Below are 26410 nucleotides of genomic sequence, written 5' to 3'. Positions count from 1 at the left end.
GTCTCTCCCGCACGAGGTCCTTTTAGGAAATGATCGGATACATCTAAGCACACAGTCCCCATCCACAGAGAGAGTAGGCAGGGCGACAGAGCTAGAAGGTAAGGACGGAGGCAGCACCACTAGGTGTTTATCAATGAGGGCTTTCATGGTTGAATCTCCGAGAGGGGCAACCCCACTTGAGCATAATACCTTGACTGCAGCTGTGAAATGACCATCCCTGACTTTCCTGAGACATTGTTTAATATTGAGGCTGTTTTCAGAACCCTCCTCCCCTCCCACCTCTCTTTTAGAAAAAGTGCTTCCCCCCACGTTATCAAATAGAGAAAGAACCAAGTTAGCAAAACCAGATCCATCTTTCCACACCGCAAGTGCTTGCTGAATGCTACTACATTGCAAAGACTTTCGATTCCCTGACCTGCGTTCCTGCCTAGTGGAAGGTTTCATCACCCTTAAAGTACAGCGCGGCAACAATAGTAACTTGACCGAATTCTCAATCAAGCCTGGTGAATCCACTACCTTGCGTAAAGCGCATGCCAAAGTCTGAGCAAACGCCAAACGACAACTTGGGGGATGCTCTTAACCGTTTGAATGGGAAGGGAGAAAACCCGTTCCAAAAGGGATACATCTCCAACCACTCCTACAGATGGACCTAGGTCCCTATCCACAGACACACGATTAGGTTTCTGGATCCCAACGATGAATTCTCCAGCATCTCCAGAATCCACAGAAAAAGAATAGACACCATCAGCATGCTTGCACCCCCTGCTAAGGGCATGCAACGTCATGCACCTCCCACATAACCATTTATCCCCCGCCCGAAGGGCTTCCCCAACATCTATAAAAAGGGCCAAATCCTTGGAGATAGCATCTTTTAAAAGGTTCTTCCAAGTATCCGTTTTGAAATGAGTATCATTACAGAACTCTTAAATTATTTAAGAACTTTAATGAACCCTTGAAAACTAACGTTTTCTATGAATTTTTTTGTATGTTTGTGTTATTTGATTGTAGCTTTATCATTTTTAACCCTTGAAAACTAACGTTTTCTATGAATTTTTTTGTATGTTTGTGTTATTTGATTGTAGCTTTATCATTTTTATATCTATATTTACGATTACAATTTTAAAAATTAGTTTTTATACATATCTATGTTTTTTTTACACGTACGTAAACTTGTGATTAATATGTGTAATAATTTTTTTTTGTATAAAATTTGTTAAAACTACTCTTAAATAATGTTAATATATAAAAAAATGAAAAAATGTTTGGTTGTTAAGAGTTCTTAATTTTTTTCGAGTTCTTAAATGATACCGACCCTATATATATATATATACTATTTGTTTGTTATATTATTTCTCATTGTTATTGATTGGTTGATTGATGTTTTTAGGGATGCGGAGGCTCTCAAATCGGTGACTCGAGTCAATCAGTTGAAGGATTTGGGTTAGTTATTCCATTATTCTGGTTATTTCAATATCATTAATTAAAGTAATCAGTTAGATTGAATGGAGTTAGAATTAGGTTAGGCACCTTTACAGTGCGATAACCGAAAACCGACGTAACTGAACCGAAATTAACTGAAAACTGAATTAACCGACAATCCAAACTCATCCGAACCATTCACATTTTTATATATAACTAGCTTGTGTTCCTCAGTTTCGATGTTTGGCCTTGCTTTTATAACCAAGCTTATAGTTTTTTTAGTTGTTTTTTTTTACAAAATAAGCTTAACTTGGTGTTTGGTTTAGCTTTTTAAGCTTATGCTTATTAGCTTATACTAGACGGGTGCCCGCACGATGCAACGGGTGTTTGAACCTGCTAATCACGTACAAATATAAGTGTTTATGGTTCGGTTAAAACCTTGAAATTGTTTAAATCGGTCATTGGTTTATATCGGCAACCGGCCATATGAAAACAGAAAAGACTGTAAATTAACCTAATTGCAATATGATTCCTTTTGTAATATTTGTTGTTCTTATTTCACGTCTTAGATCTTCCATTAATATTTACCATTTATGTGGCTAAAATTATCATTTTTTATTTATGATCATCTCAAGTATCATATTATGTTGGTTTTTAGTTAAAATTGACGGTACAGTTAAATTATTAATTATTTTAAACTAAATTTATTATTAAAGTTTGAACTGTGAAACCAAACTGGAACCAGACCGTTAGTTACGATTCGGTTTCAACTTTCAATGGTTGAGTTTGGTTTTGGACGACAAAAAATCAGTATTAACGGTTGGACTCATAAGTTTAACTTAAAAACCATCAAAACCGACACTGAACACCCCTACGTAACATATTAATTTATTTAAAATGAAAAAAAATTACAACAATATCATATCCAAATAAAAGAGAATAAAATGCTCGTTTTTATGGTGCAATTTGTTTATAAAAATATTAACATATGAAAAGGCTATAGTCGTTTAAAAATCATGGGTGGGAAGTTAGTTTACAAGTTAAATTAAAAACGTAATATGGTTAAAGATGAGGGACCAAACTTGTAAGTTGAATGAATTGTGTTTAAAAGACATGTTTACCCTTACTAACACATGTACCTTATACTTTAAGTGTTGTAAATTACTTAAAAATGAGTGTCTTAATTTGCCCTTGTTTGGTGTATTATATATAGTATAGATATAGATAGGCTAATTTTAAGAAGCTTATCTGAAGATGGTTTTTTAGCTTATTTGAAGAAGCTTATTTGTGTAAGGGTATAAACATTTACCTTCATTTCATGTATATATACCTTCATTTCATGTATTTTTAAGCAAATATTTTAGCCTAAATTTGGTTTTGAATATTAACCGAAAGAAAAACTAACCAAAAACCGATTAGTTAATAAAATTGATCAACCAATGGCTTCGGTTATGGTTTTGGCTAATAACAGAACCGAAAACCGATTACTTGTATAGGGGTGAGCAAAATTCGAACCATTACCGAAAACGAACTGTTAACTGAAATTGTCCATAACTGAACAAAACTGACTGTTATGGTTAGGTGAATACTATTTACCAACCGCTTGGTTAAGGTTATGGTTAACGTGTCACCGTTAACTAACTTTACCGGAAACCAAACCGAACATTGTATATTTATGTTTTTTCCAAGTTTTATATCTCGGTTTCTAACTTTTTATACCTCTATTCAGCTTTGAACATTTAATTGATGCTGCAACTGTCTATAACATAGCTTTAAACATCATACTCTTGCTTTAAACAGGCAAATTTTATCTTCGAAACTAATAGTTGAGCTTGGAACACCATAACTTAACCAATTTCAACTAGAACCGAAATGACTTTGCATAGCCCTTACTTGTGAACATCAAAAGAGTGATTAAAAGTTTTGGTATGTAACTAATGAAAAATATGTTCTTTCCATTTCAGCGCATCTACTAGATACTGCAAACAAAGTGTTGCCTTTTGTTGTGACAATATCTGGTAGAGTCAGTTCAGATACTCCAATTAATTGCGAGTATAGTGGTTTGCGAGGAGTGATAGTGGAGGAAACGGTAAGGAATGCATACACTCGTTTTTAATAATAATATGTCACTTTTTTCGTATATTCTTTACTTTTTATGTGAAAGTCGGTGACATGGTACTTACTCTATTACCATTTGCAGGCAGAACAACACTTTTTGAAACATAATGATGCTGGTTCATGGATTCAAGACTCTGCCCTCATGTTATCGATGTGCAAAGAGGTCCCTTGGTACTTGGTGAGTAATGCTTGTCTCATCGTTTTTTTCTTTCTCCGTCTTTTTTGAAATTTTCTTCAAGTTTTGATCGTTTTGATTTAGGATGATGGAAGTGCTCGTGTATATGTTGTTGGAGCTCGTGGTGCTGCAGGTTTGGTATTGACTGTTGGAAGTGAAGTGTTTGAGGAATCGGGAAGATCACTTGTTCGTGGAACATTAGACTATCTGCAAGGTCTCAAAGTATGGAATATGTTAATTTATTTAATTCTTATACAGTTAAGCATGCTAAGACTATCCACTATCACAACCCAAACCAACCCAATCATTTATTAAAAAACTGATTTCTCTATCTTCCACCTATACAGCCAGACCCAATTCAATATTTACTCACTATCACAACCCAACCTAAACCAAAATTTTATTAAATAAAATGCTTCATTTTTTATAAAATTTATATCGAAATGTTCAATATTTTTCTATAAATAAATCGTGTTACATTTTTTAAAAAAAGGTTAAAAGTTGTAATTTTCATGAAAAAATCAAGTTAGATATAAAAGTTTGGTTGCAAACTCGGGTTGCTGGAACAACCTAGGTTGCAACCGGTTGTGGATAAAAAGAATTTCCAATTTTTTAATTAAAATGTTATTTTGTCATTTTGTGTCACCTTGCAACCGGTTGTGATAAATGGTCACCATAGTGGATAGCCTAATAAATTCACAGTTTTAATTATTGCTTATGGAAAATGTTTTATTGTTTTGAAGATGCTTGGAGTTAAGCGAATTGAACGTGTTCTACCAACAGGCACTCCATTAACTGTTGTTGGTGAGGTACAGTGTTTTCTACTAGTGAGCAACTCTTTTTTTTGGGTTTATTTGTAAACTATATTCTGCTGTCTAAAAATTCATTTTCTGTTTTCTACCTAAAACGCAGGCTATTAAAGATGACATTGGAACTGTTTGGATCCAACGACCGCTCAAAGGCCCGTTTTATGTCTCTCATAAAAACATCGATCAACTCATTGCAAATCTCGGGAAATGGGCCAGGTTATGTACTGTCAATAAAAGTGTAATTCGTTCATTATGGCATCATGCACATGTGTTCATAGTAGTTTATATATTGCTTTATCCTTCTTGGGAGATGTGAAAGTTTTAACACATTTGGGTGTGTTCTATTTTAAACGGGTTAGATTTTTAGCTTAAAAAGGAACTAAGCAGTTAATGCGGAAAAATATCGGATATCGGTCAAGGACCGATATTTGAGATATTGGTTATCGCGGTGAGATATCGGTAATTTTTATATCATGTAAAATTCATATATATGGCAATTTAACACTAATAATTCAGTATACTCTCCTACCATTAAAAATTTAACCTTTTGCAACTTGCAAAACTAATTGTAGCAAGTACAAACTGATTAAGAGTTTAAGACTTAAAATAATAACATTGAACATTAAAAATTCATAATTAAGACTTAAAACGAGAATATCGGTGATATATTGGTCAAATATTGGTCAATATCGCCGATATTCTCTGTACCGATATTTTACCAAGGGACCGATAACCGATATATCACCGAGTGATATATCGGTGATATTGACTGCATAAAAAAGGAATGGGTTAAATGGGTTGTTTTCATTTTTTTTCTGGCATCGAGTTTTGTCTCTTTACTGACTTCTTGGTCTATTCAGGTGGTACAGGTATGCTTCAATAGGATTTGCTGCATTTGGTTTTTATTTGATTGCCAAACAAGCTTTTCAATACATAATGGAAAGAAGACGTCACTGGGAAATGAAGAAAAGGTATTAAATTTACAATCACTTTAATGGTTGTTCACTTGTTTGGCAACTAATATGCTTTCGATTACAACTTTCTTTTTCAGCTTGTTACTTAGTATATTTATGAGTAGTTTTTGGGTAGTGTTTTCTTAAGTTGGATGCTTGTTAACTGATCGATGCCTTACTTAGGACCGAATTTAGTCAGCACATGAATATAATGGTTAATATTACAATTTTTTATTTTATTTATATTAGATATTTAAAAAAAAAAAAATAGTTTATATTAGATCTTAGTCACTACTGTTTTGATATGTAATATTACTTTTAAATAGCTTAATAACAAACTTACATGGTTGTTATGTTTGTTGACTAGGGGAATTATTAACTGTGATTCGATAACCAATATAGAACGGATTAAAATTTATTGCAGCCTTTAAATGAGAAAGCCTTTTAGGACACTGGACACTCCATTTACGTTATGTATTTATTTATTTTTAATATACACAGAGTTCTTGATGCTGCAGCTAAAAGAACAACTTCAGACATCGAGGGTCAGTCGCTCAGTTTTTTGTTTTAATAAATTAGTTTCTTTATAAAATTTATCTTACCTAACTTTAGGTTCAAATGTTAAAGCAGAAAATGGAGTCAATGGCACCCGAAAGGATGGACAACTGCCTGATATATGTGTTATATGCCTCGAGCAGGAGTACAATTCCGTTTTTGTCCCGTAAGTTTTATAAAACCATACCTTCTCTTCGGACATGTAGGGCTGTTCAAAAAGCCCGCAGCTCGTGGCTCGCTTGAAACTCGCTCGAAAAAGCTCGATTCTAAATGAGCTCGGCTCGATTTCTAAACGAGCCGAGCTCGAGCCAGAGTTAGCTCGGCTCGTGGCTCGGTCTTAGCTCGACTCGTTGGCTTGTTTAGACTAAACCCTAAATTTTAATATCTATATATAATAATAGCATACCAAGAAATAAATAAATAAAAATTATACATATATTATGCCACTTGATACCTAAAATTTTATAAAAGAATAACTAAAATAAAACATATAAAGTTATAAATTCTCATGTTTATAAATTTTATATAATATGTATGTTAATTTTAACTTTTGTCTTTTATATATCAAAATTTGTGAAATACAAAATAAAAAAAGTAATAAATAAAAAAATTAAAGGAGCCCGGCTCGACGAGCTCGACTTTTCAGCTCGATAAAAAAGAGCCGAGCTCGAGCTAGCTCGTGTACAGCCCTACGGACATGTAATATAAAATCACATTTACAACTTATAACCGGACTATGGTTTTTTTTAGGTGTGGTCATATGTGCTGCTGCGTGACATGCTCGTCACACTTGACAAGTTGCCCATTGTGTCGAAGTAGAATCACGCAGGTGGTGAAGACCTTCCGTCACTAGGGAATTGTCTGTTTGACAATTGTCAAAGTCAAAGTTGATGCTTTTGTTGACCATGTATTCAATATGTGGTCTTGCGAGTTTAGAAGCTGTATTTCCGTCTTTTAAGATTCTTATGTTTACCCAAATGTGTACATATATTTCATAAAGTAACTTTAGTGTATGCTTGACTTTGAAGCTTCTATGCACACCATTAGGCGCTAGGGTAATGAAAAGGTTGGTTATGTCATAGGGGTGCAAACGAGCCGAGCTCGAGCTCGGTTCTTTCTATTTTCAAAGTTCAAGCTCAGCTCATGAGTAGATTTTCAAGCTCGAGCTCGGCTCAGGCTCATCTCGTGAATTATTTATCAATTATTTTGTATTTACTTTTAATTATTTTATATTTTTTTCTATTATAATTTTAAGTATAAAATTATATATATTATTTAGTTATTTATATTTATTTTTTTATAACATTATACATATTAATTAATAAGTATTAAATATATATTTTCAAGAATTATATAAATGAGAGGCTCGTTTAGGCTTGCGAGCCAGCTCGAGCTCGATAAGTGAAGCTCGGGGTTGTTTATTAAGCGGGCTTGCTTTTAAGCTAAAGCTCGTGCTCGATTAAGCTCGGCTCGAGCAAGCTTTGTAACGAGTCGATCTCGAGTAGCTCGTGAGCAGCTCGACTCGTTTGCACCCCTAGTTATGTGGTTTGGGTGCGGGTTAAAACCAGTCGGGTCAGGTCAGGTTGGAGGATGAACAAAATTTGTCTTATTTCAATAATAATTTCAACCTTAATTTGATATTTGGAGGATTTATTATTTTGAAAACATTTTGTATGAATTTCGACACTCTTGGTACGGGCTATTTTATGAGTTATGGAATCACATTCAGAGTATATTGATGGTTTATTCGAAATCTCAATATGAATATACGATAATTCAAAATTTCAGGAACTTTTGAGTGTTTTTTGTGTAAGTGTCAAACGCTTAATCGAACAAAAGTAGTGTTTTTATAAGCAGTGAATCGTAAATTTATTTACACCTTTTTGAACCAACTTATTACATCTAATCTCGTTCATTTAGGGTCCAAAATTACTGTAGTCTGTGGGCGTGGCGTAAACACCATCATGTCCCAAAATTACTTGATGTAGTATATACCCGTCATGAATATTTAGTTTTATTTTGTTTTCTCTTGCTTTATTAAAAGCAACATTTGTTCTAAATGAAAAATTCTGCAAATTAAAACTAAGTCTCGTCTTGAAAGACTTTTATGCCACACGTTATAACGTTAATACTTCATAAGTAATAACATTTTCATCTGTAATAATATACTCGAAAAGTGTCATCTATATTATAGAATATGTGTACTTGCTACGTTGTTTATACATATCAAACTATATTAGAGCGGGGGAGTGGTCCCATTTTCCCATGTTTTCTTGCATGCAACGTCGGCCTTTTCTTTTCCTTATTTTTTCTCATATGAGAGGGTGTTTTTGAATTATTAAAACTTTTAATAATCCAATTATTTTAGACTTGGATCGGTTCAACCCTTTAGCGAAACAATCTCAAGTAGCTCATGCGCGTCTCTACTCGTTTACTCTATACTTTTTAGGGCTGGCAATTTATACACGAGACACGAATACACGACATGTACCTACACGACTTTAACAGATAACATGCTAGGCCTTAACATGTTTCGTGTACTAAACAGGTAGGCACGAATTTACATATTAAATTTCGTGTCTAAATAAGTAAAAACAGATTATCAGGTTAGACTTTTATAATTAAATATATATATACTTACAAGTTATCTTAAACCCTAAATTCCTAAAACATTCTCAGTCACTATTTCTCAGCCGTCACCACTCACGAACAAGGGCGAAGCTATGTGGGGACGGGGGATGGCCCCGGCCACTGCCGTTTTCTCCGTTGGTAGGGTAAATTTCGTGATTTTTCTTGAAAAATTTTATAGGTTTTAAGCACGGTCACCCCGATGTATTTTTCTAAAATGCTACCGGTCACTATTGATTTTTTTTAAATATTTTAGGTCTTTGCAATTCTTCTTCTAGGTATTCACCTTAGGGATGAGATCGGTACCGTACCGGTGCCGGTACCGATACCAAAATATTTGTTTCGATACCGGTATTGAAGGTAAAATTTGAGATATACCGGTACCAAAACTCAAAACTTTGGTATCCAATTATTTTTAGACTTGGATAAATATTTTTTTAAATATTTTCGGTACCAAATTTGTACCGTTACCGGTATCAATACCGAATTTGCTTATCCCTACTCACCCTTCCTCTCGCATCATCATGGTTAAAAATATTTTGTTTTTTTATTGTAAGAACAATTGTTTGAATAAATGAAGAAAAATTAGATATATAGATGTCATATTGTTTGATCCGACCGACCCGACCCGACACGAATGGATTCGGCCCTGAAAATGTTTGAGTCCGTGACTTCGGTCACCCCCATGACTAAGCTCAAGCTTCGCCACTGCTCACGAACATTCCCTCTCTGGATTTTGTTTCACTAAATAGGTTGTCAAATAGGTGTTTCTAAACAACTCTTATCATGTATTATCGTGTTTTCTCATGTATACTACGTAGTAACAGGTTCGTGTTTGGGATATAGGTAAGCAATAAGTTTTCATGTCATGTACATGTATACACATTTCGTGCTCATGTCTTATCGTGTACCGGTATACAAGATATGCCAACCTAACACTTTTAATTTGAATCATTAATTAATATGAAATAGTTTTATTAAATTCTTAATATACACATAAAATAAAATAATACACGTACATAAAATATAATAGTTAGGGTTCAATTTGTGAAGTGTAAAAAGTTATGGACGTCAATTGTGCATGGGAGTTTAGTATATATAATACTAGTTTTTATCCCCCGTATTACGGGGGTTATTTTATATTATTTGTTTTTATTATTTATTTATTTTTTGAATTTTTTTATTATATAACGTTAATAATATACTTATGGTTTGATGATAAATTGTTTCACAAATAAGTGATATGTTATAACACGGTTTAAAAGTTTTGTGAGATAAATTGTTTCACAAATAAATGATATGTTATATATCTTTTTTTAAATAAATCAGTTATTAATTTTTACTATATCTCTAATTTTTATATCAAATATTTGGTGAGATTAGTTTTTAATTTATTGAGATGTTATAACCCATTTAAAAATATCTGGGTTTGATAAGACCCATACCCATGTATTCGGGTCAAATGCATGAGAAGCCTCAATTTAAAAATCAAGCAAATCTGGTGACTCCAAAAAAAGGGGGAGCGACCACATCGTAACACATAGGATTTTTATGTTTTCGTTTATATATATTATAGATAATAATAATAATTTAGTTACATACATAAATGAGTAGAAAGATAATTATCAAGATTAAAACCCTAATTATAAAAATCTTTCTTTCCCTAGAGTTTTGAGTTGACAGGTTAATGTTGAACCCAAAATATATAAATAATCAGGTATACGTCAAATAATTCATAATATTCATTTATGAACTTTATTTATTTGTTTGTTTGTTATTGTTTGTTACAGTAATGTGGAAAGATGTTGCTAGTTATTTAGTTTGGTTAGGTACTCCAGCAGGTGTTTTTTATCTACTCAGCCAAGCTTACGAAAAGTAATTAATCGTGTTGCATGCGTAATTTTATCGGCTACTTGTTGTTCGTGTTGTTATTGTTGTTGTTTGATCGATGTTTTCAGGGATGTAGAGTTTTTGAAATCGGTAAAACGAGTGGATCATTTGAAGGATTTGGGTGAGTCATTCGGTATCTTTTAGTTTGTTAATGAGATTAAAGGTAGAAATATGTTTAGATAATTTGACATTGGATCATTAGAAATGATACAATACTTCCTATGTATGCATTGTTGGTCAATAAGCCAATGCAAAGGTGTTCAATAAAACCCAAATCCATATCCGAATCCCAATTATCAGAAAATTCGGATTCAGATGGTGATTTTGAAAATTTTCATAGAGTTCGGATAATTTTTTTGGATATATCGGATAATTTTTCAGATATATTTCGGATAGCTGAATTGGTTTTGGATATATCGGATTTTTATGTGTGTTTTAATATAAAAATCATTAACAAGCGGATTATGTTCGTTTAGGTGTGTTCATATGTGTTGCTGTATGACATGTTCGTCACGTTTCACAAAGTGTCCGATGTGTCGAAGTAGAATCAGGCAGGTGTTGAAGACCTTTCGGTAGCTTAGTGACCCGAAAATTGTCGATAATTGTCAATAGTCTAAGTTGATACTTTTGTTTATCATGCATTTGATTTTCTCGGTTAATTTTTCTTTTTTCTGAATACAGAAGGTAAACATGCAACAAGCTGTGACAGCTAAATATATAATTTGCAAATGTAACTTATGCATATGTTTGATTTTTAAAATGGTTGTTTACTTGTTTATTTTGAAAATGGTTTATGCGGTTTCAATGTGCGATTTGAAACTTAATCAGATAATTCAAAAATTGAAGAACGAGAGTGTTTATATTGCTTACGCTCTATTCCCAAGTTAATTTAAGGGTGGAATAGAAATGAAATTGAAGGAAAGAAAAATAACCCGTAATAAAGCAAAGTTTGTGATTCCATAATGTGCTAAATTTTATGAGTGGCTTGTATCTCATAAAAGACAGAGGAGGGTAGGTTGAGATGGTTTGGGCATGTAAAGAAGAGGCAGGTAACGACATCGGTTAGACTAATGGAAACCTTAAAATAGAAATTAAAAAAGAGGGGGGGGGGGATAGAGGTAGACCCAACTTGATTTGGGAGGAACGGATTAGGCAGTAGTTGCACATCCTCTCAGAGGACATGGTCAGTTCGTGGAGACGTATGATTATGGTTAAGGATTTTTAGGGGTTAAAGCTTTTGTATGTTAGCATTATCTCATAGGATTAAATCTTTCTATATTTTAGGTGGATTTTGCATGTGATTATCTACATGTTTTATGACTATTTGTGTTCTATGATATCATATGGGTCTATTTTTACTATATTGGTACATGTATGTTTGTATGTTGCTTGCTTTGGAGCCGTCGGTCTATCTGGAAGCAGCCTTTCGGATAGAGGTAATGTTTGTCTACATCACACCCTCTCCAGACCCTGCTAGTAGCTTTGACTATTTGTAGGATTAACTGGGTATAATTGATTAATTGTTAAATTTGATTCGAAAGACTATTATTTCAATAATATTAAAACCCTAATAATTAAACAATTTTGAAGGTTTTATTGTTTTAACCATGTACATGTTTTATTGTTTTGAACATATTTTGTATTACTCTTGACCTTCTTGATATATTTCTCAATCGTGTTATCGTTTGAGAAGTATTTCGATGCGTTATTTGAAATCTCAACCGAATAATTTAAAACGTCAAGAAAGAAAGTTTGTGTTTCCACCAAGTGCATAACCCGATTTTAAAATATTTATGAATCGGTGTGTCTTTTTACAGGACGGATAACACCTAATACCATATGCAAGTTTAAATTAAGTCGCCCGTCTTGAAAAACTTCCATAAGTAATAATATCTCTTTCATAAAGTAATATTAGCATATCATTTGTTTGGTAATAGTATACATAAAAAGTCTCAACTGCACTAGAGAATATATACTTAGCCCTATTGTTTATACATCTCATGCTTGATTTGATATAAATAATTTCTAGATTTCAATTAAGCATATTCGGATACCTAAAACAATTTCAGGTGCCAATTTTCATATGTTTTAATTATCATTTATGTTCGATACGTTTCTATCCGATTAGTTTTGCGATTGTCAACGTCAATCTTATTAAACAAACGTGTGAATTAGTACTTGATTCTTTATGAAAAAAGATAACTATGAATGTATAACGAACCCAAATAGCCACTACTACACAAATGGGTTAAAAACGAACGAATATGGTTGCCAAACTAACGACTGTTTTAGCGCTCAAAACAAAATCAGTCACACAGTTAGGCACCGAAACCAAATCGGTCACAAAATTAGCGATTTCCCAATTTCTTATTGGTTTATGGAAATATTTTTCTCTCTCTTTTTGTGCACGCATATTTTCGCATTTAATTAGTTTCAGGTACAGGTTAACCCATGAATTCAGGTCATATCTCTTCAATATGGTAATTGTCTTTTATGTAAAGCAGATAAGAATATAGCATAGTTCACTATAGTGACCCAGTAAAAAATATTAGGCACCATTAGTTATCCAAATGCATAAAGCCTTCTAAATCTTTACAAATAAAACATTTTAAGTATTTGTCTAATCACACACAACACAACCATTATATTTGTAAATTCAAAAATATATACAAAAGTAATATGTTTGACAAAATAAGTGTTGTAAATATCGCTAGTTACTAGTCGAGCAGTGGGGTGGGGTGGCGACTAGCGTTTAATCTGAATTAATCGGGGATTAATCAGACTTTATCGGGATTAATCAGGATTAATCGACAATTAATTAATGATTAACCGGCGCATAGTCAGGATTTTTTACAACTAGTATGTTACCCAACGTGCCTATTTGTCCGGGTTTCTTTTTCCACTACCTTAAATCTGTGACATTTTGCGACCGTTAGCCCTAACGATAGTGATATTCGGCTTTAACCATGGAAATTGTCGGGACGGTGGTGTCATACGAGTCACAAACTAACCTCGGATAGTCTAGTCGAACAGTTAAATTTCCGTTTTTTGAACATGATCTCCCCTATATATTCTCAACTTTTGTAGTTCAAAACTTCAAATCAAGCTTTTGTGTAAAGCTTTCTTTGAATCTGATTCTACACACTTAATTAACTAACCAGTTGTAGCACAATAATAAAGGAGAAAATAGCATATGATCCTTTACCTATAGCCAATGACCATTTTAGGTTTATAAACAAACATTACATAGATATATTTAAGCATTAATTAATGCACATATGCCCTTAAAGAGAGAATCTTAACTCTTAATCAAGTGGTTTAGCTTTAATCTTTACTAGAGGTGTCAATTGGTTCGGGTCAAAATAGGTATTTTTATATGAGTAGGCTCGATCGCGTAGAGTTGCGTACAAGTTTTAATCTATTTTTAGAAAGCGAATAATTATATTTTTCTAAGAATGTTTGATAGGGTGAAATAAGACTTTCTAACGAATATCTTGAAATTGATTATTTCATTTTGATTATTATTGAGAATGCGGAATTACCTAACTACCCTTAGGCGGTGTTTGGGATTCCTTATTTTACCTCCTTATAACTTTTCAATAAGTTAATAAGTTACAAAAATGTAACTTATGAAAATTTTCCTTTCACAGTATAAGCAATCCTAAACACCTTATTACTTTTCACAGAATTAATAAGTTATAAGTTAATGAAAATAAGCAATCCAAACACCCCTTAATATGAGTTTACCAAATTATATCTCCGCCTTACCACCACACCATGTCACTTGAGAAAATTATTTTTAAAAATAATCTCAAACTCTCATTTAATGCCATAATTATAATTTAAAACATTACTTTTACAATCATAATATAAATATGTAAGTAAATGATCTAATGGGTTTTATGAATTATTGGATGATTTTAAGTTGTTTTGACATGTTTATTTTCAACCGTCTTTTTTACATTTTGTCTTTTTGTCTTCTCTATCAATATAAACATTACCTTTTACTTGATTATTGAAAGACGCTAGTTTAATAAAACATAGTACGAATCTACTTGTTACATATTTTTACAATTTTACACAACTACTTTTGACATTTTCAGCCTTAACAACTATTAATCAAATGATAACTAAAGGTTGATTGAATTTACTCTTTATTAAGCATCAAACACCACTTTAAATCCCTATTAAATACCCACACATTGTTACCAAAATCCCACAAACCACTACTTATTTTATCCCAATGGCCAAAAATCACTCACACAAAAGTTTTGCTAGAACCTCATATGAGAAGATATCTAAAGTCACCTTTGGTTTTTCACGTAGGAATTCTCAAAACCCAAAAACCGACAAATCAAATGCGTCCCAGACACTGGTGTCCGCCTTTCACCAACCAGTTCACAGTGAAATGATGCCAACCCCCAAACCCGAGTCTTTTTCTCCCCGTGAAGTAAAACCAACTAAAAGATTTGTTCGTTTTTCATCTAGTACCATCAAGAGAAGCGAAGATAAGGAGTTGACCGCTAACAAGACTTTTAGTGAAGAGAAGTATAATAATTATATAGAAAATACGAAAATGAAAATGAGAGCGCCTTCGAATGTAACAAGTGGGAATGTGATGAGTGAGATCAATGTAACGGGCAGGAAGGTAGGTGGGCGAACGGTTTCTAGACGTGAAAGCTTCAACGACATGTTTTCTAGTTATATTAACCGAACAAAATTTAGGTTGAGAGCTACATCTAATGTTGGTGACTCTAGTAAGGATATAAATAAACACTTGACCACCGAGGAAATAAGTTAAGGTGGCACCGAGGCGGAACATGGTGGCTAGGAGGTGACCATCTCTTCTTTTATGTCTTGTTCAAAAGTTGTAATGTTTTGTTTTGTTTGGTTTTGTGTTTATAATTTCATGGGCTATATGTAGTATATGTATACTTTTGCTATCTTACTATGCTTGCCTCTGCGTACCTCTCTCTATGATAATAATATTAGAGCATATAAAGCCTATAGCTCCTATGTAGATATGTTTATTGGGTACCTTTATTTTGAGACCATGACTTTATTATTTTCTCTATACATGTCGATTAATCCCTGATTAATCGTTAGTTCCCACTTAACTGATTAATTTTTGGTTAGTCGGTCAATGGTCAATTCCAACCAAAATCGGCGGTTTCCGACGAGATTCCGACCAAAATAAGCGGTTTCCGGCGATATTTCAACCAAAATCAGCGGTTTCCGGTGAGGTTCCGCCCTAAATCAGCGGTTTCCAGCCAAAATGTGTTTATGTATGTATAAAGTTGAAAATTACATCTAAAAATATGTGCATGTATATACAAATTTGAAAATTATGCATTAAATTTAGATCCGATTAGTCTCGATTAATCTTGATTAATCCTGACTAATCGCTAGTCCCCACTATACCGTCCGACTAGCAATTAACAATTTTTACAACACTGCATATGGGTTATTTGTTTAGTGAGGGATCATGAAGCAATTTGTACCACGTCCTTTGTCTAATAACTTTCCCCAACTTATCAAAATATTTATTATCAAAAAACAATTTATATATCACTAAGATCTTATTTAAATAACAAATTTTACAATATCATATAATAAATTTTGTTGGGTTTTCTTTGAATAAAAATCTCTCGTCTTTCAAAAACTTGTGAAAAAATTAATGTAATCGATATAAATACATATCTTGTTGTCTTTCGTTCAATTTCTAGCTTCTTACTAGTTGGTTATTAATAAAATTTGCCGTTCCAAAAAAAATATATAAAAAGTTTTGTGATTTGGTGATATCTACTATTATAATAAATAAAAACCTATTTGTGCCACTTGGCACCTAATTATACTATATTTGTGACACTTGGCAAATTTTTGTTCAATCATTAAAAATGTTTTTTCTTTATTTAAATTAAAAGGATAATCAAAATTGGTAAATAATTTCGTAACTGGCTCTTTCTTTAAATATGTCCCTCCATTATGAATTAATTATTTAGTAATTAATAATAATAACTAATAATAATGGTGTAAGATTATTGTAATTTTGAGACTCTAAGAATAGAAGTATCTCTACCGGACATGAGTCACATGAGCGCATATTATTCTTCCAGTAATCATCATCATCATAATTATTTAAAAAAAATACAAGATTAAAGGACTTAGCTTAAAGAATCAGTGCTCGGTTTTTATCATTTAAGTATTACAGTAATATTTATAATTAATCATATTATATATACAAGTGTTCAATTCAAAACTAATTTGAAGTAGAAAATTGTGAAATTCGCACATGCACTTATACATCATGCGTTAAAAATATAATCACATGTAATGAAAGAGAGTATATATGTCTATATTTGTGTTTGTGCCATTTTGCAAATTTTTATTTTCAATCATTATAACTCTTTTTCTTTAAAAAAGATTATCAAAATTGGTAAATGGGTATCCCGTAACAAACCTTTTGTTATAAAAAAGTTTATATTAATTTTCATATAATTTATAACACACATGTTGACTTTTCGTGACTCTCTAAATCATATATGACGTAATTGACTTTCTCCCTTAATGATATCATACATATAATCTCAAGCAATTCCATTGATCAAATTACAGTTTGAAATTTTATCTAGATAATAAAAAATCAATCACATAATCTCAAGCTATTCCATCTATCAAATCTTAGTTATGTCGATTTATCTGTAAATACTTTCATTTCTCCAAAACTCGATAATAAACATCTAAGATTTACGATTTGTTTGCATGTTTGATTTTGGTTGATTTTATGATAATCTAGGTTAACGTCTTAAATTTTTTTTCCAATACTATTGAATTTGTTAAATAATATTTTCTAATTTTTATCACTATATATGTGTTTTTACTGACGATTATGTTACATTTGCTTATATCAGTGGATCTTTGAACCCATAGGGTTCCCATGTAATTTTCAAATTGGAATAAATTTGATGTAAATGTTACGCTTATGACTGATTTTGAGAACCAAGCACTGATACATTTGTAGAACATGTGTACTTTGTAGATATAATCGGTGAACTGTGCAATATTTTGTCTTTTTATATTATAAACAAAACGGTGTTAAAGATCTATGTGTTACTTCTTATTTGTGTAACTAACTTATCTGCAAAGTTGATGTACATTATTTCTTTTAAAGAGTATATAAATAAAATAAATATATGTATTCATTTATGGATAATCATATGTATTTCATAGTTTAGCATGAGTAACTATTTTGTTAAGATTATATTAGGTTGTCCATTTGTCACAATCATCCGATCACCTTTTTGCTAGTTCCTCATATTTTGTTTTTAAATCAAATATATATAATTTAATGTTACTAGCATAAGCACACACTTGTACAAAATTTTTTAGTAGGACCAAGTTTCTTTATGGTTGTGATGTACCCCGAAAGATTTTATATGAAAAACATGTTAATACATTTGTTTTTTTATACTATTTATGAATCAAAATATTTGACTAATGATATTCTTTTCTTATATAATGGGTGTTACCTATTACGCTTGCATAATCATATATAAACAATCTTTTTTTAGATTTTTGATAACCTTATCATGATTTTTTTTTATTTTGTAATTTGTAATTTATTTGACTTTATAAAATCTATATATTCATTTATTAAAATCAAAATATTATTTATCCAACCCGTATATCACACGGGATACTAACCTAGTAAATAAACTAAACCAAACTTCATTTATCTACACACAAATATCTTACATCATGAAAAACAAGTACAGTGGTTCTTTTGACTTGATAGGATTTTGACCAGCCAAACTTTCTGCCCAAGTTTACTATTTGAGTTGATATGATTTTGACTAACCCTTAACTTTCTCCCCAAGTTTGCCACATATTGCCAGTCTGCCCCTTTGGTTTACCATCTTACATATTTAATCCCTGAATTTTGGGTGATACATTAATTGTCTCTTAATACTTTTTATTTAGCACAAGTCAGAAAAATAATATGCATCACAAGACATTTTTTTTGTTAACATTTGTATCCAACAGTCGAGTGACACCGTATATTTCAAAATATAACATTATACATTTTGGAAGGTTAGACGCTAAGCCAAAAAGTGAGAATCTCAAGTTGTTTAACCGCTGTAGCATTCAATTTTTATCCAATAAACTAGAATGTAAACAAGACAACTAAGCCCGAGATCGACTCTCTTAACTTACTGAGAGTTCAAACCGTCTCTTATATTATTTATTTATTAACTTATATATATTTATTATTTTTTTATATATTTTAAATCAGAACTTTATGTAACATTACATATACTATTTAGTTACTAATTTTATCATAAATACATAACAATAACTATTAAACATATTAAATAAAAACTATATAAAAAACACGCTTGTTTACGCTTGCTAGCCAACTCATGCATGGACTTATTTATTAAACAAACTTATTTTTAACCTGGTACTCGTTTAATCTCAAAATACAAGTCGATCTCAAGTACAACTTACGAGGGCCTAAATTGGCTCGTTTACACCCCTACCAGAAACTAAATTTTAAAAAATAAACAATTTCAATAATTAATATCCACAAACAAACAAGACTAGAAAATGGTTTCTTTGTGTGCATGCATATATATACACACACATGAAACATCTTCATTATAATTCATCAATATCTTTCACTCTCTCTAAACTCTCCAAACCCTCAGCAAATCACTATTAACTTCTCCAATTACTAGCCGAGAGCGTAAACATACAATGACGCCCGCATCTGATGTTTCTCCCGCCTTGTTGGACTCTTTGCCTGGTATCCAACAAGGCGGGAGCCAACAATGCAAACATCGCCTGGTTCCAAGGCGAGTTTGCTGCGGCGAACGCGATCATTGACGCGTTGTGTGATCACCTGTCTAAACTAGACAATGGTGATCAAGTACGAGCCGGTGTTCAATGCTGTACACCGGCATCGGATGAACTGGATCCCAGTTCTTCACATGCAGAAGTATTATTCAATCGCTAACGTCGCACATGAGCTCACGAAAATTGAGGTTAAAGATATTGATAATGATCGTTGTAATGGATTTGATTCACCGAAGAGTGAAGTAACTGATGCAGGTAATATTATTATTATTATTATTATTATTATTAACAAACTAATTCTTCAATAATACTGCTTACATACATATTTTTTATTTATTTATTGTATACATATTTTTTATTTATTTATTGTATACATAATGTCGTACAATTTATTGAGTTGTTCTTGAGTTACTCGAGATCAGATTGATAAAAAGCTTGAAACCTGAGCTTTTACGAGCTTGAGCCTAAATAAAGCTCATTTAGTTATCGAGTTCGAGCTCGAGTCTTGTATAAAAAGTTCTCTATGCATTAACGAGCTTTTTGTATTTTTAAGTTTTACGTGTTTTAGACTTATATTTATTAATTTCGCAATGCATAGTCGAGCTTTGGCTTGATTATAGCCGGCACGAGCTCGGGCAAAGTTTAGGCTCGTTTAAGATTTGTCTAAAAGTAATTAAACGAACCAAGCCTGAGCTTGAGGACTCGAATGTCTGATTCATAAATTAATTAATTAATTAATAAATAAATAAATAATAAACGAGTAAAGTCTGAGCTAAATACTGTAATGCACTAATGCCAGCTGGTTAGATATATTGATATCGTGTATTAATTATATAAAGTTAATAATTAATACATAACAAAAGAGTCGAACCTAAGTTTGAGAAAACGACTCACGGGCTAGCTATACCAATACCATTATTAGTATAAACTTATAATGATTAATGACTACTGCCTCGTTTAAAATTTTTCAAAACACGTAAATAATTAGTTAATAATATAAACGAGTGAAGCCTGAGTTTTAGAAAACAACTTACAAGCCAAACTCGAACTTTATAAAAAATCAACAATTTTTTTTCAATTAACATCTGAATTTCTTTGAAACAATATCTTTAATTGTCGTAACTAAATCAGTTACCGAAACTTGAAAATTTTTAACCGAACATAATTAATTTTTGTTTTCACAAATATCAACGGTATAGCTGACCAGCAGGCATTTCAGTACATATTCTAGATATGTGTGATTATTTATTTAGTTTCAAACTTTTATGGTAATTATTTCATTGCAGTCATTGTGTCATAATCCATTTTTATGGGAAAAATACTAAAAGTTGACTAAGGGGGTGTTTGTTTTTCCTTCAAACATTTTCAAGAGAGCTAATGTCTGCAGGCGCGCAAACATTATCCTTGAAGACTGTTTGTTTTTTTTTAAAACGGATATGATGTTATCTTCTTTCATCTTAAAAGAAAAGCAAGGAAACCTTGCTTAAAACATCTTCACAAAAAAATCCACTCCTCCACCACCGTCCACCACCACCCACCGTACGCCACTGCCGCCACCACCCACCGACACTACCCACCGTCCGCCGCCACTAACACCATCCACCACCACTACCCACCGTCCGCCACCACCACCACCCATCACCACCGCCGTTCATCACCGCCACCACCGTCCACCACCCACCACAACCGTTCCATCACCACCACCACCCACTGTCGGACACCATCACCGTCAACTACCATTGTCCACCACCCACCAAAACCGTCCATCACCACCATTACCGTCCGCCGCCAGTACCACCATCCACCACCATTACCCACCGTCCGCCACCACCACCACCGTTCATCACCGCCACCACCCACCACCACCGTCCACCTCCCACCACAACCGTTCATCACCACCACCCCCCACTGTCGGACGCCCTCACCGTCAACTACCACCTTCCACCACCCACTGTCCACCACCACCGTTCACCGCTTACCACAATCGTCTACTACCACCCACTTCTGTAGTTCGTACACCACCACTCACTTTCGCTCATTATGCAGACAATATCCAGTTTATAAAACAAACAGTATTATATTTTCAGATTACAGACCTTCAGACCACATCTTCAGTTGCAGACATGAAATCAGATTGCAGACAGTTTTTGTCTTCAAAAATAAACAGCAAGTATTTAGAATTTTAAACAGTAAATAAAATGATGACACGTGGAGAGTTTGATCTTCAAATATTTGGCGGTTACACGTAAGGCTTGATCTTTATCCTTTTGAAATTAAAAAATAAATAAATAAATAAATTTATTGCTGATTGCATGCATGGGTGTGCATGTAAAACCGAACTTATGGTTCAGTTTTGGTTTTGTAAGAAATAAAAATCGAACCAAATCAAACTGAATTTATAGACGAATTGTGTTGAGGCGTAACAGTTGACTGCACATTTCAAGTCCCGATCGATAATCAAACACAAATTAAACGACCAACTCTTGTTTATATAAATCCCAAAATATAATTCAAAAACTTATTACAATCCCTCAAATCTTAACTCAGTTTGACTCTTAATGAACTCAAACTCGATTGCATCTCGTGCGTTCTATAATGTCTAGATATACCTTGGTTTATATAAACTAACATAACTTGCTAGTAAAGACATTAGTGGTTATAATAACAAAACAATTATGAAGCATAACCAATTATGACCTACTTGTCAATATTGGTCCTTCAAATTCACCAACTTGTGACTTGGAGTCCGAAATTACGTCCAACAACATCTAGGGGTAAAGACTTTCATAAAAATTTTCATAGAAACAAGAATGAAGTTTTCATTCTGTCGCATGAATTAGTAACTGCATTCAGATTCTGCATAAACTGGCAGACAATCCCTTACAGTTTTATCCCACTTCTACTTCTCGTGGGGCCTCTCTTACAGCAGCATGCTCGTGGGTCTGGGATTTAATTGTTTTGTAAGAATTTAATAAATATGTAACTTGCGCATTTTAGCCCATTATATTAAATCTATGTTGTTTATGCATGAGATTTTGCTTAATTAAAAATTAGATGTAAAGTTTAAATATATTGTAGGATCTGAAGATGTGCAGCCACTGGTAGAAAACATTAACATATGTTCAAATCTTGAAGATTGGGAGACTAGGAGGACTAAGATCAAGATGACAAAAGGGTTCATAGCCAAGGAGTGTGTTGAGGGCATATGGTGAATTTTTTTTTCTTAATATAATATTTTATATTTCTTAACCTTGATCATGAATGACTCGACTCGGGTCGGGTCAGATTGACTTGTTTGACCCATTTGACTTTGACCTGTCTCTTTTAGTTAATCTTTTTTGTTTGACTTGTTTCGTGTAAAACATAAACCAAATCGACCCATTTATAAGTAAACAGATTTAAACTACAACATTTGTTTACATTTTATTTGGCTTGTTTTACCGGCTCGACCCGTATGATCCATCCAATTTTAGTTAATATTTTTCAAAATAAACACTAAACATGTTAAAACTTTCAACCCGTTTGACTGGTTTGACCATTAGACATGTCCCTTTTTAGCATGGCCGTCTCCGAGATTTTAAGTGCCCAAGACGAATTTGAATAATTTGCCCAATATAATTTTTTTACCCGAATTTGATATTGTTCATTACTGATTTATTTCAATTACTAGGCTGAGAGCCTGAAATCTAATAACATTTTATTAGATTGTTTAATCACTTAATGTTTAATGAACTTGTTTATATTTTTAGGTCCTTATTGGTGTTTTTTATCAACCATTTCAATTCAATTTACTAATACCGGTTAAAAAATATATACGTATATTATATAAAACTTTTACATTAAAAAATTTGTGCCCTTATTGACATCGTGCCCTAGACTGTGGCCGAGCCCTGCATGGGGTCTAAGACGGCCCTACTTTTTAGCTTTGGCGTGTTCAGATAAACATAACCCAAATTAACTCATTTATAAGTAACTCATTTGAACTTCTATTGAATGACAGGTGAATGCTGTAAGAGGCTTGAAGTTGTATGAGAACATACTCTCCACCACCGAGTTAGCTCGGTTAAATGACTACGTCAATAAACTCCATGCTGATGGCCAAAACGGCGAACTCTCAGGTGGACTCGTGATTCGTGATGCTTTTATACATAAACTAGTACTCATTCCTTTAGCAACTGATGTTTTAAAATAGTATAAGATTTGTAGTTAAACATGCATTTACTTTGAATAATTTACATAAAAGACTTAGGACCTTTAATATTAATAATGGCTCAAAACACCTTAGCCTCTATAACCCTTCCTTAGAATTAGTGCATTATGAGAATTTTATTAGTTTGTAATGCTTGTTTTGATGTTTAAAAATTTTCAATTATTGCAAGGCTATAAGTCCCTTCTCTTGACTATTTCGTGTTATGATTTGATGTTCTTAGGCGAGACATTTATATCGTCAACAAGCAGTCGAAGGCGATCAAGGGAGAGCTTATTCAGTATGGAGCTCCCATTTTTGGCCAGATAATAGATGGAGTTACAAACAAATCACAAGACAGTAAGTTGTTTCAAAATTATAAATACTAGAGTGAACTGCAGTTTTCGTCCCTGTGGTTTGTCCAAATCTGCGCTTTTAGTCCAATAGTTTCAAATTTGCAGTTTTCGTCCCTATGGTTTCATTTCACTCGCAATTAAACCCGAATTCATTAACTCCGTTAAGTCTGGTCGTTAAACCCATCAGCGTGCCCCTCACGTGAGGGGCATTTTTGTCATTTTTTTACAAAAATATACCCGAGCTGTAAATCGCAAGAGCTCCTCACGTGAGGGGTTGGGATGTGTTTGAGGAAAAAAAAGACAAAATTGCCCCTCACGTGAAGGGTATGCTGATGGGTTTAATGACCAGACTTAACGGAGTTAATGAATTTGGGTTTAATTGCAGGTGAAATGAAATCACTGGGACTAAAATCGCAAATTTGAAACTATTGTACTAAAACCGCAGATTTGAACAAACCACAGGGACGAAAACCGCAGTTTACTCTAAATACTATATATATATATTGTAACATAACAAGTTATAGGTGGCAATTTCAACCTATTTAACTATAAATGGCTCTTTTTTTATTATTTTTTATTTTTACGACGTGATGCCTGATGCCTAGGCATACGCCCTCAGCCGGAAGGCTTCGGGCGCAACTTGCGTTCAAAAACTTGTATTCAGTTGGGCTAATGTTTATCTGTGAAATGAAACAAGTAAAACATGTTTTGGGGTCAAAAATAGACCAAAATGTATATTCTTATTATTTCATGAAACCTCCAAATCATATATTTTTTAGAACAATATGTGCATAACATATTCGCTTAGGTATCAACATATCAACAGGTCATATTGAGCCGATTCCAGCTCCTCTTGAAGGCGTCATCGACCACTTGGTTAAGTATCGTTTGATTTCTGAAGACAAACGACCAAACAGCTGCATCATAAACTTTTTTGACAAGGTATATTTACATCAAAACTTAACCAACTTTAATTCGGTTACAATGCAGTTGATATATAACAATGAAAAAACCATTGCAACATTGCCATGTCACCTTTTTCGGTTATAACTGGTCAACTACATCAAATGGTGAAAAAATAGTTCATTACATATATATAGAGTAAACTGTTGTTTTCGTCCATGTGGTTTGTCCAAATATAAGGTTTTAGTCCAATAGTTTCAAATTTGCGATTTTCGTCCCCGTGGTTTCATTTCACTTGCAATTAAACCCGAATTCATTAACCTCGTTAAGTCTGGTCGTTAAACTCCTCAGTGTGCCCTCACGTGAGGGGCAATTTTGTCTTTTTTCTCCCCAAATAAACCCCAGTCTTAATTCGCAAGCCCCCTCACGTGAGAGGCTGGGGTGTATTTGGGGAAAAAAGGACAAAACAACCCCTCACGTGAAGAGCACGTTGATGGGTTTAACGGCCAAACTTAACGGGATTAGTAAATTCGGGTTTAATTGCAAGTGAAATGAAACCACAGAGATGAAAATCGCAAATTTAAAACTATTGGACTAAAACAGCATATTCGAACAAACCACAGGGACGAAAACCGCAGTTCACTCTTACATATATGTAATGAACTATTTTCTTTTATCTTTTATGTAACAAACTTTTAATTCATAATAAAGTTTGTTACATATATGTGGGGGGAGTTTTCACAACCGTTTTCGAAGACACCTCGTGTCGACGAGCCAATCTCGACACTCATTCTCTCAAAAACAACAATGGCTTTCGGGCATACTTTAGTATGCGATAAAGACGGGAACTATAAAGGACCACTCACATTTACTCTCAATGAAGGGTAACAAACATTTAAGTATTTAACACTATTTGTCTCGAGCTCCAAACCGATAAAATGTTAGTTAACCGAACCTTATATAACTCGCAGGTCGCTCTTAGTGATGAGGGGAAACAGTGCTGACGTGGCTAGACACGCCACATGTCAATCTCCAACTAAGCGAACCAGCGTCACATTTTTCAAAGTCTTTTTGGACGAAAAGAACTCATTGTCACCACCAACTGAATGGGGTCCACCACAACTGCCGATGCTAGCCCCGGTCCACCCAATGGCACTGACCCCACAGTGTCTGACTCGTGGTGGGACCGGGGTTTTCTTACCGTGCAGTGTTGGGTCAAGGAAACCACAAAAGAATCTACCTCCGCGAGCCCAAAAAGGACGTCTTCTCACGAGTAAATCCTCGGCTGAATCGGGCGATGTGGACCCCACATCTGGCTCAAGTACTAACCACCTGTAGGCAATGTGATCAAGTAATATCTAGCTTATTTATGTCTTCTTTTTCTAGCAATCAGCTGTAAGCTTAAAACTGTGAATTATTAAAATCTAGTGTCAATTATTAATATATTAAACTCCAGGGGCTGTTTTTGCCAATTCTCATTGTACAATAATCGCTTAATGTACAATAGGTCAAAGACACTCAAGCCAGGAAGAAAAAAATACACTCTATGTTAAAATCCAATA

The 26410-nt window shown here is 33.4% G+C and overlaps 1 protein-coding gene and 1 pseudogene across 3 annotated transcripts; both read left to right on the top strand.

Moving 5' to 3' along the window:
* Nucleotides 1-3388: 3388 nt before the first annotated feature.
* On the top strand, nt 3389-7056 carry LOC143571429 (E3 ubiquitin-protein ligase SP1-like). 2 transcript variants are annotated; one of them, XM_077056859.1, is made up of 9 exons: nt 3389-3508; nt 3620-3715; nt 3797-3934; nt 4456-4521; nt 4625-4737; nt 5382-5492; nt 5976-6019; nt 6105-6195; nt 6780-7056. In XM_077056859.1, the coding sequence occupies exons 2-9, from the start codon at nt 3680-3682 to the stop codon at nt 6880-6882; spliced, it is 702 nt and encodes a 233-aa protein (XP_076912974.1). In that variant the 5' UTR covers nt 3389-3508; nt 3620-3679; the 3' UTR covers nt 6883-7056. The 2 variants fall into 2 exon arrangements, with proteins under 2 accessions (XP_076912974.1, XP_076912973.1); XM_077056858.1 differs by having other exon boundaries at nt 6087-6195.
* Nucleotides 7057-19236: 12180 nt separating this feature from the next.
* On the top strand, nt 19237-26186 carry LOC143571437 (RNA demethylase ALKBH10B-like; annotated as a pseudogene). Its single transcript, XR_013142094.1, has 7 exons — nt 19237-19658; nt 22482-22611; nt 23404-23521; nt 23834-23949; nt 24772-24887; nt 25560-25732; nt 25820-26186. The product of XR_013142094.1 is annotated as an RNA demethylase ALKBH10B-like (transcript).
* Nucleotides 26187-26410: the final 224 nt, after the last annotated feature.

Source organism: Bidens hawaiensis, unplaced genomic scaffold, assembly GCF_021521415.1.
Source record: "Bidens hawaiensis isolate Kalapana, Puna unplaced genomic scaffold, B.hawaiensis_p1.1 tig00025376_1, whole genome shotgun sequence".
Taxonomy (NCBI): domain Eukaryota; kingdom Viridiplantae; phylum Streptophyta; class Magnoliopsida; order Asterales; family Asteraceae; genus Bidens; species Bidens hawaiensis.
Note: the sequence above shows the minus strand (reverse complement) of the source record. Positions and strands in the feature narration are given on the sequence as shown.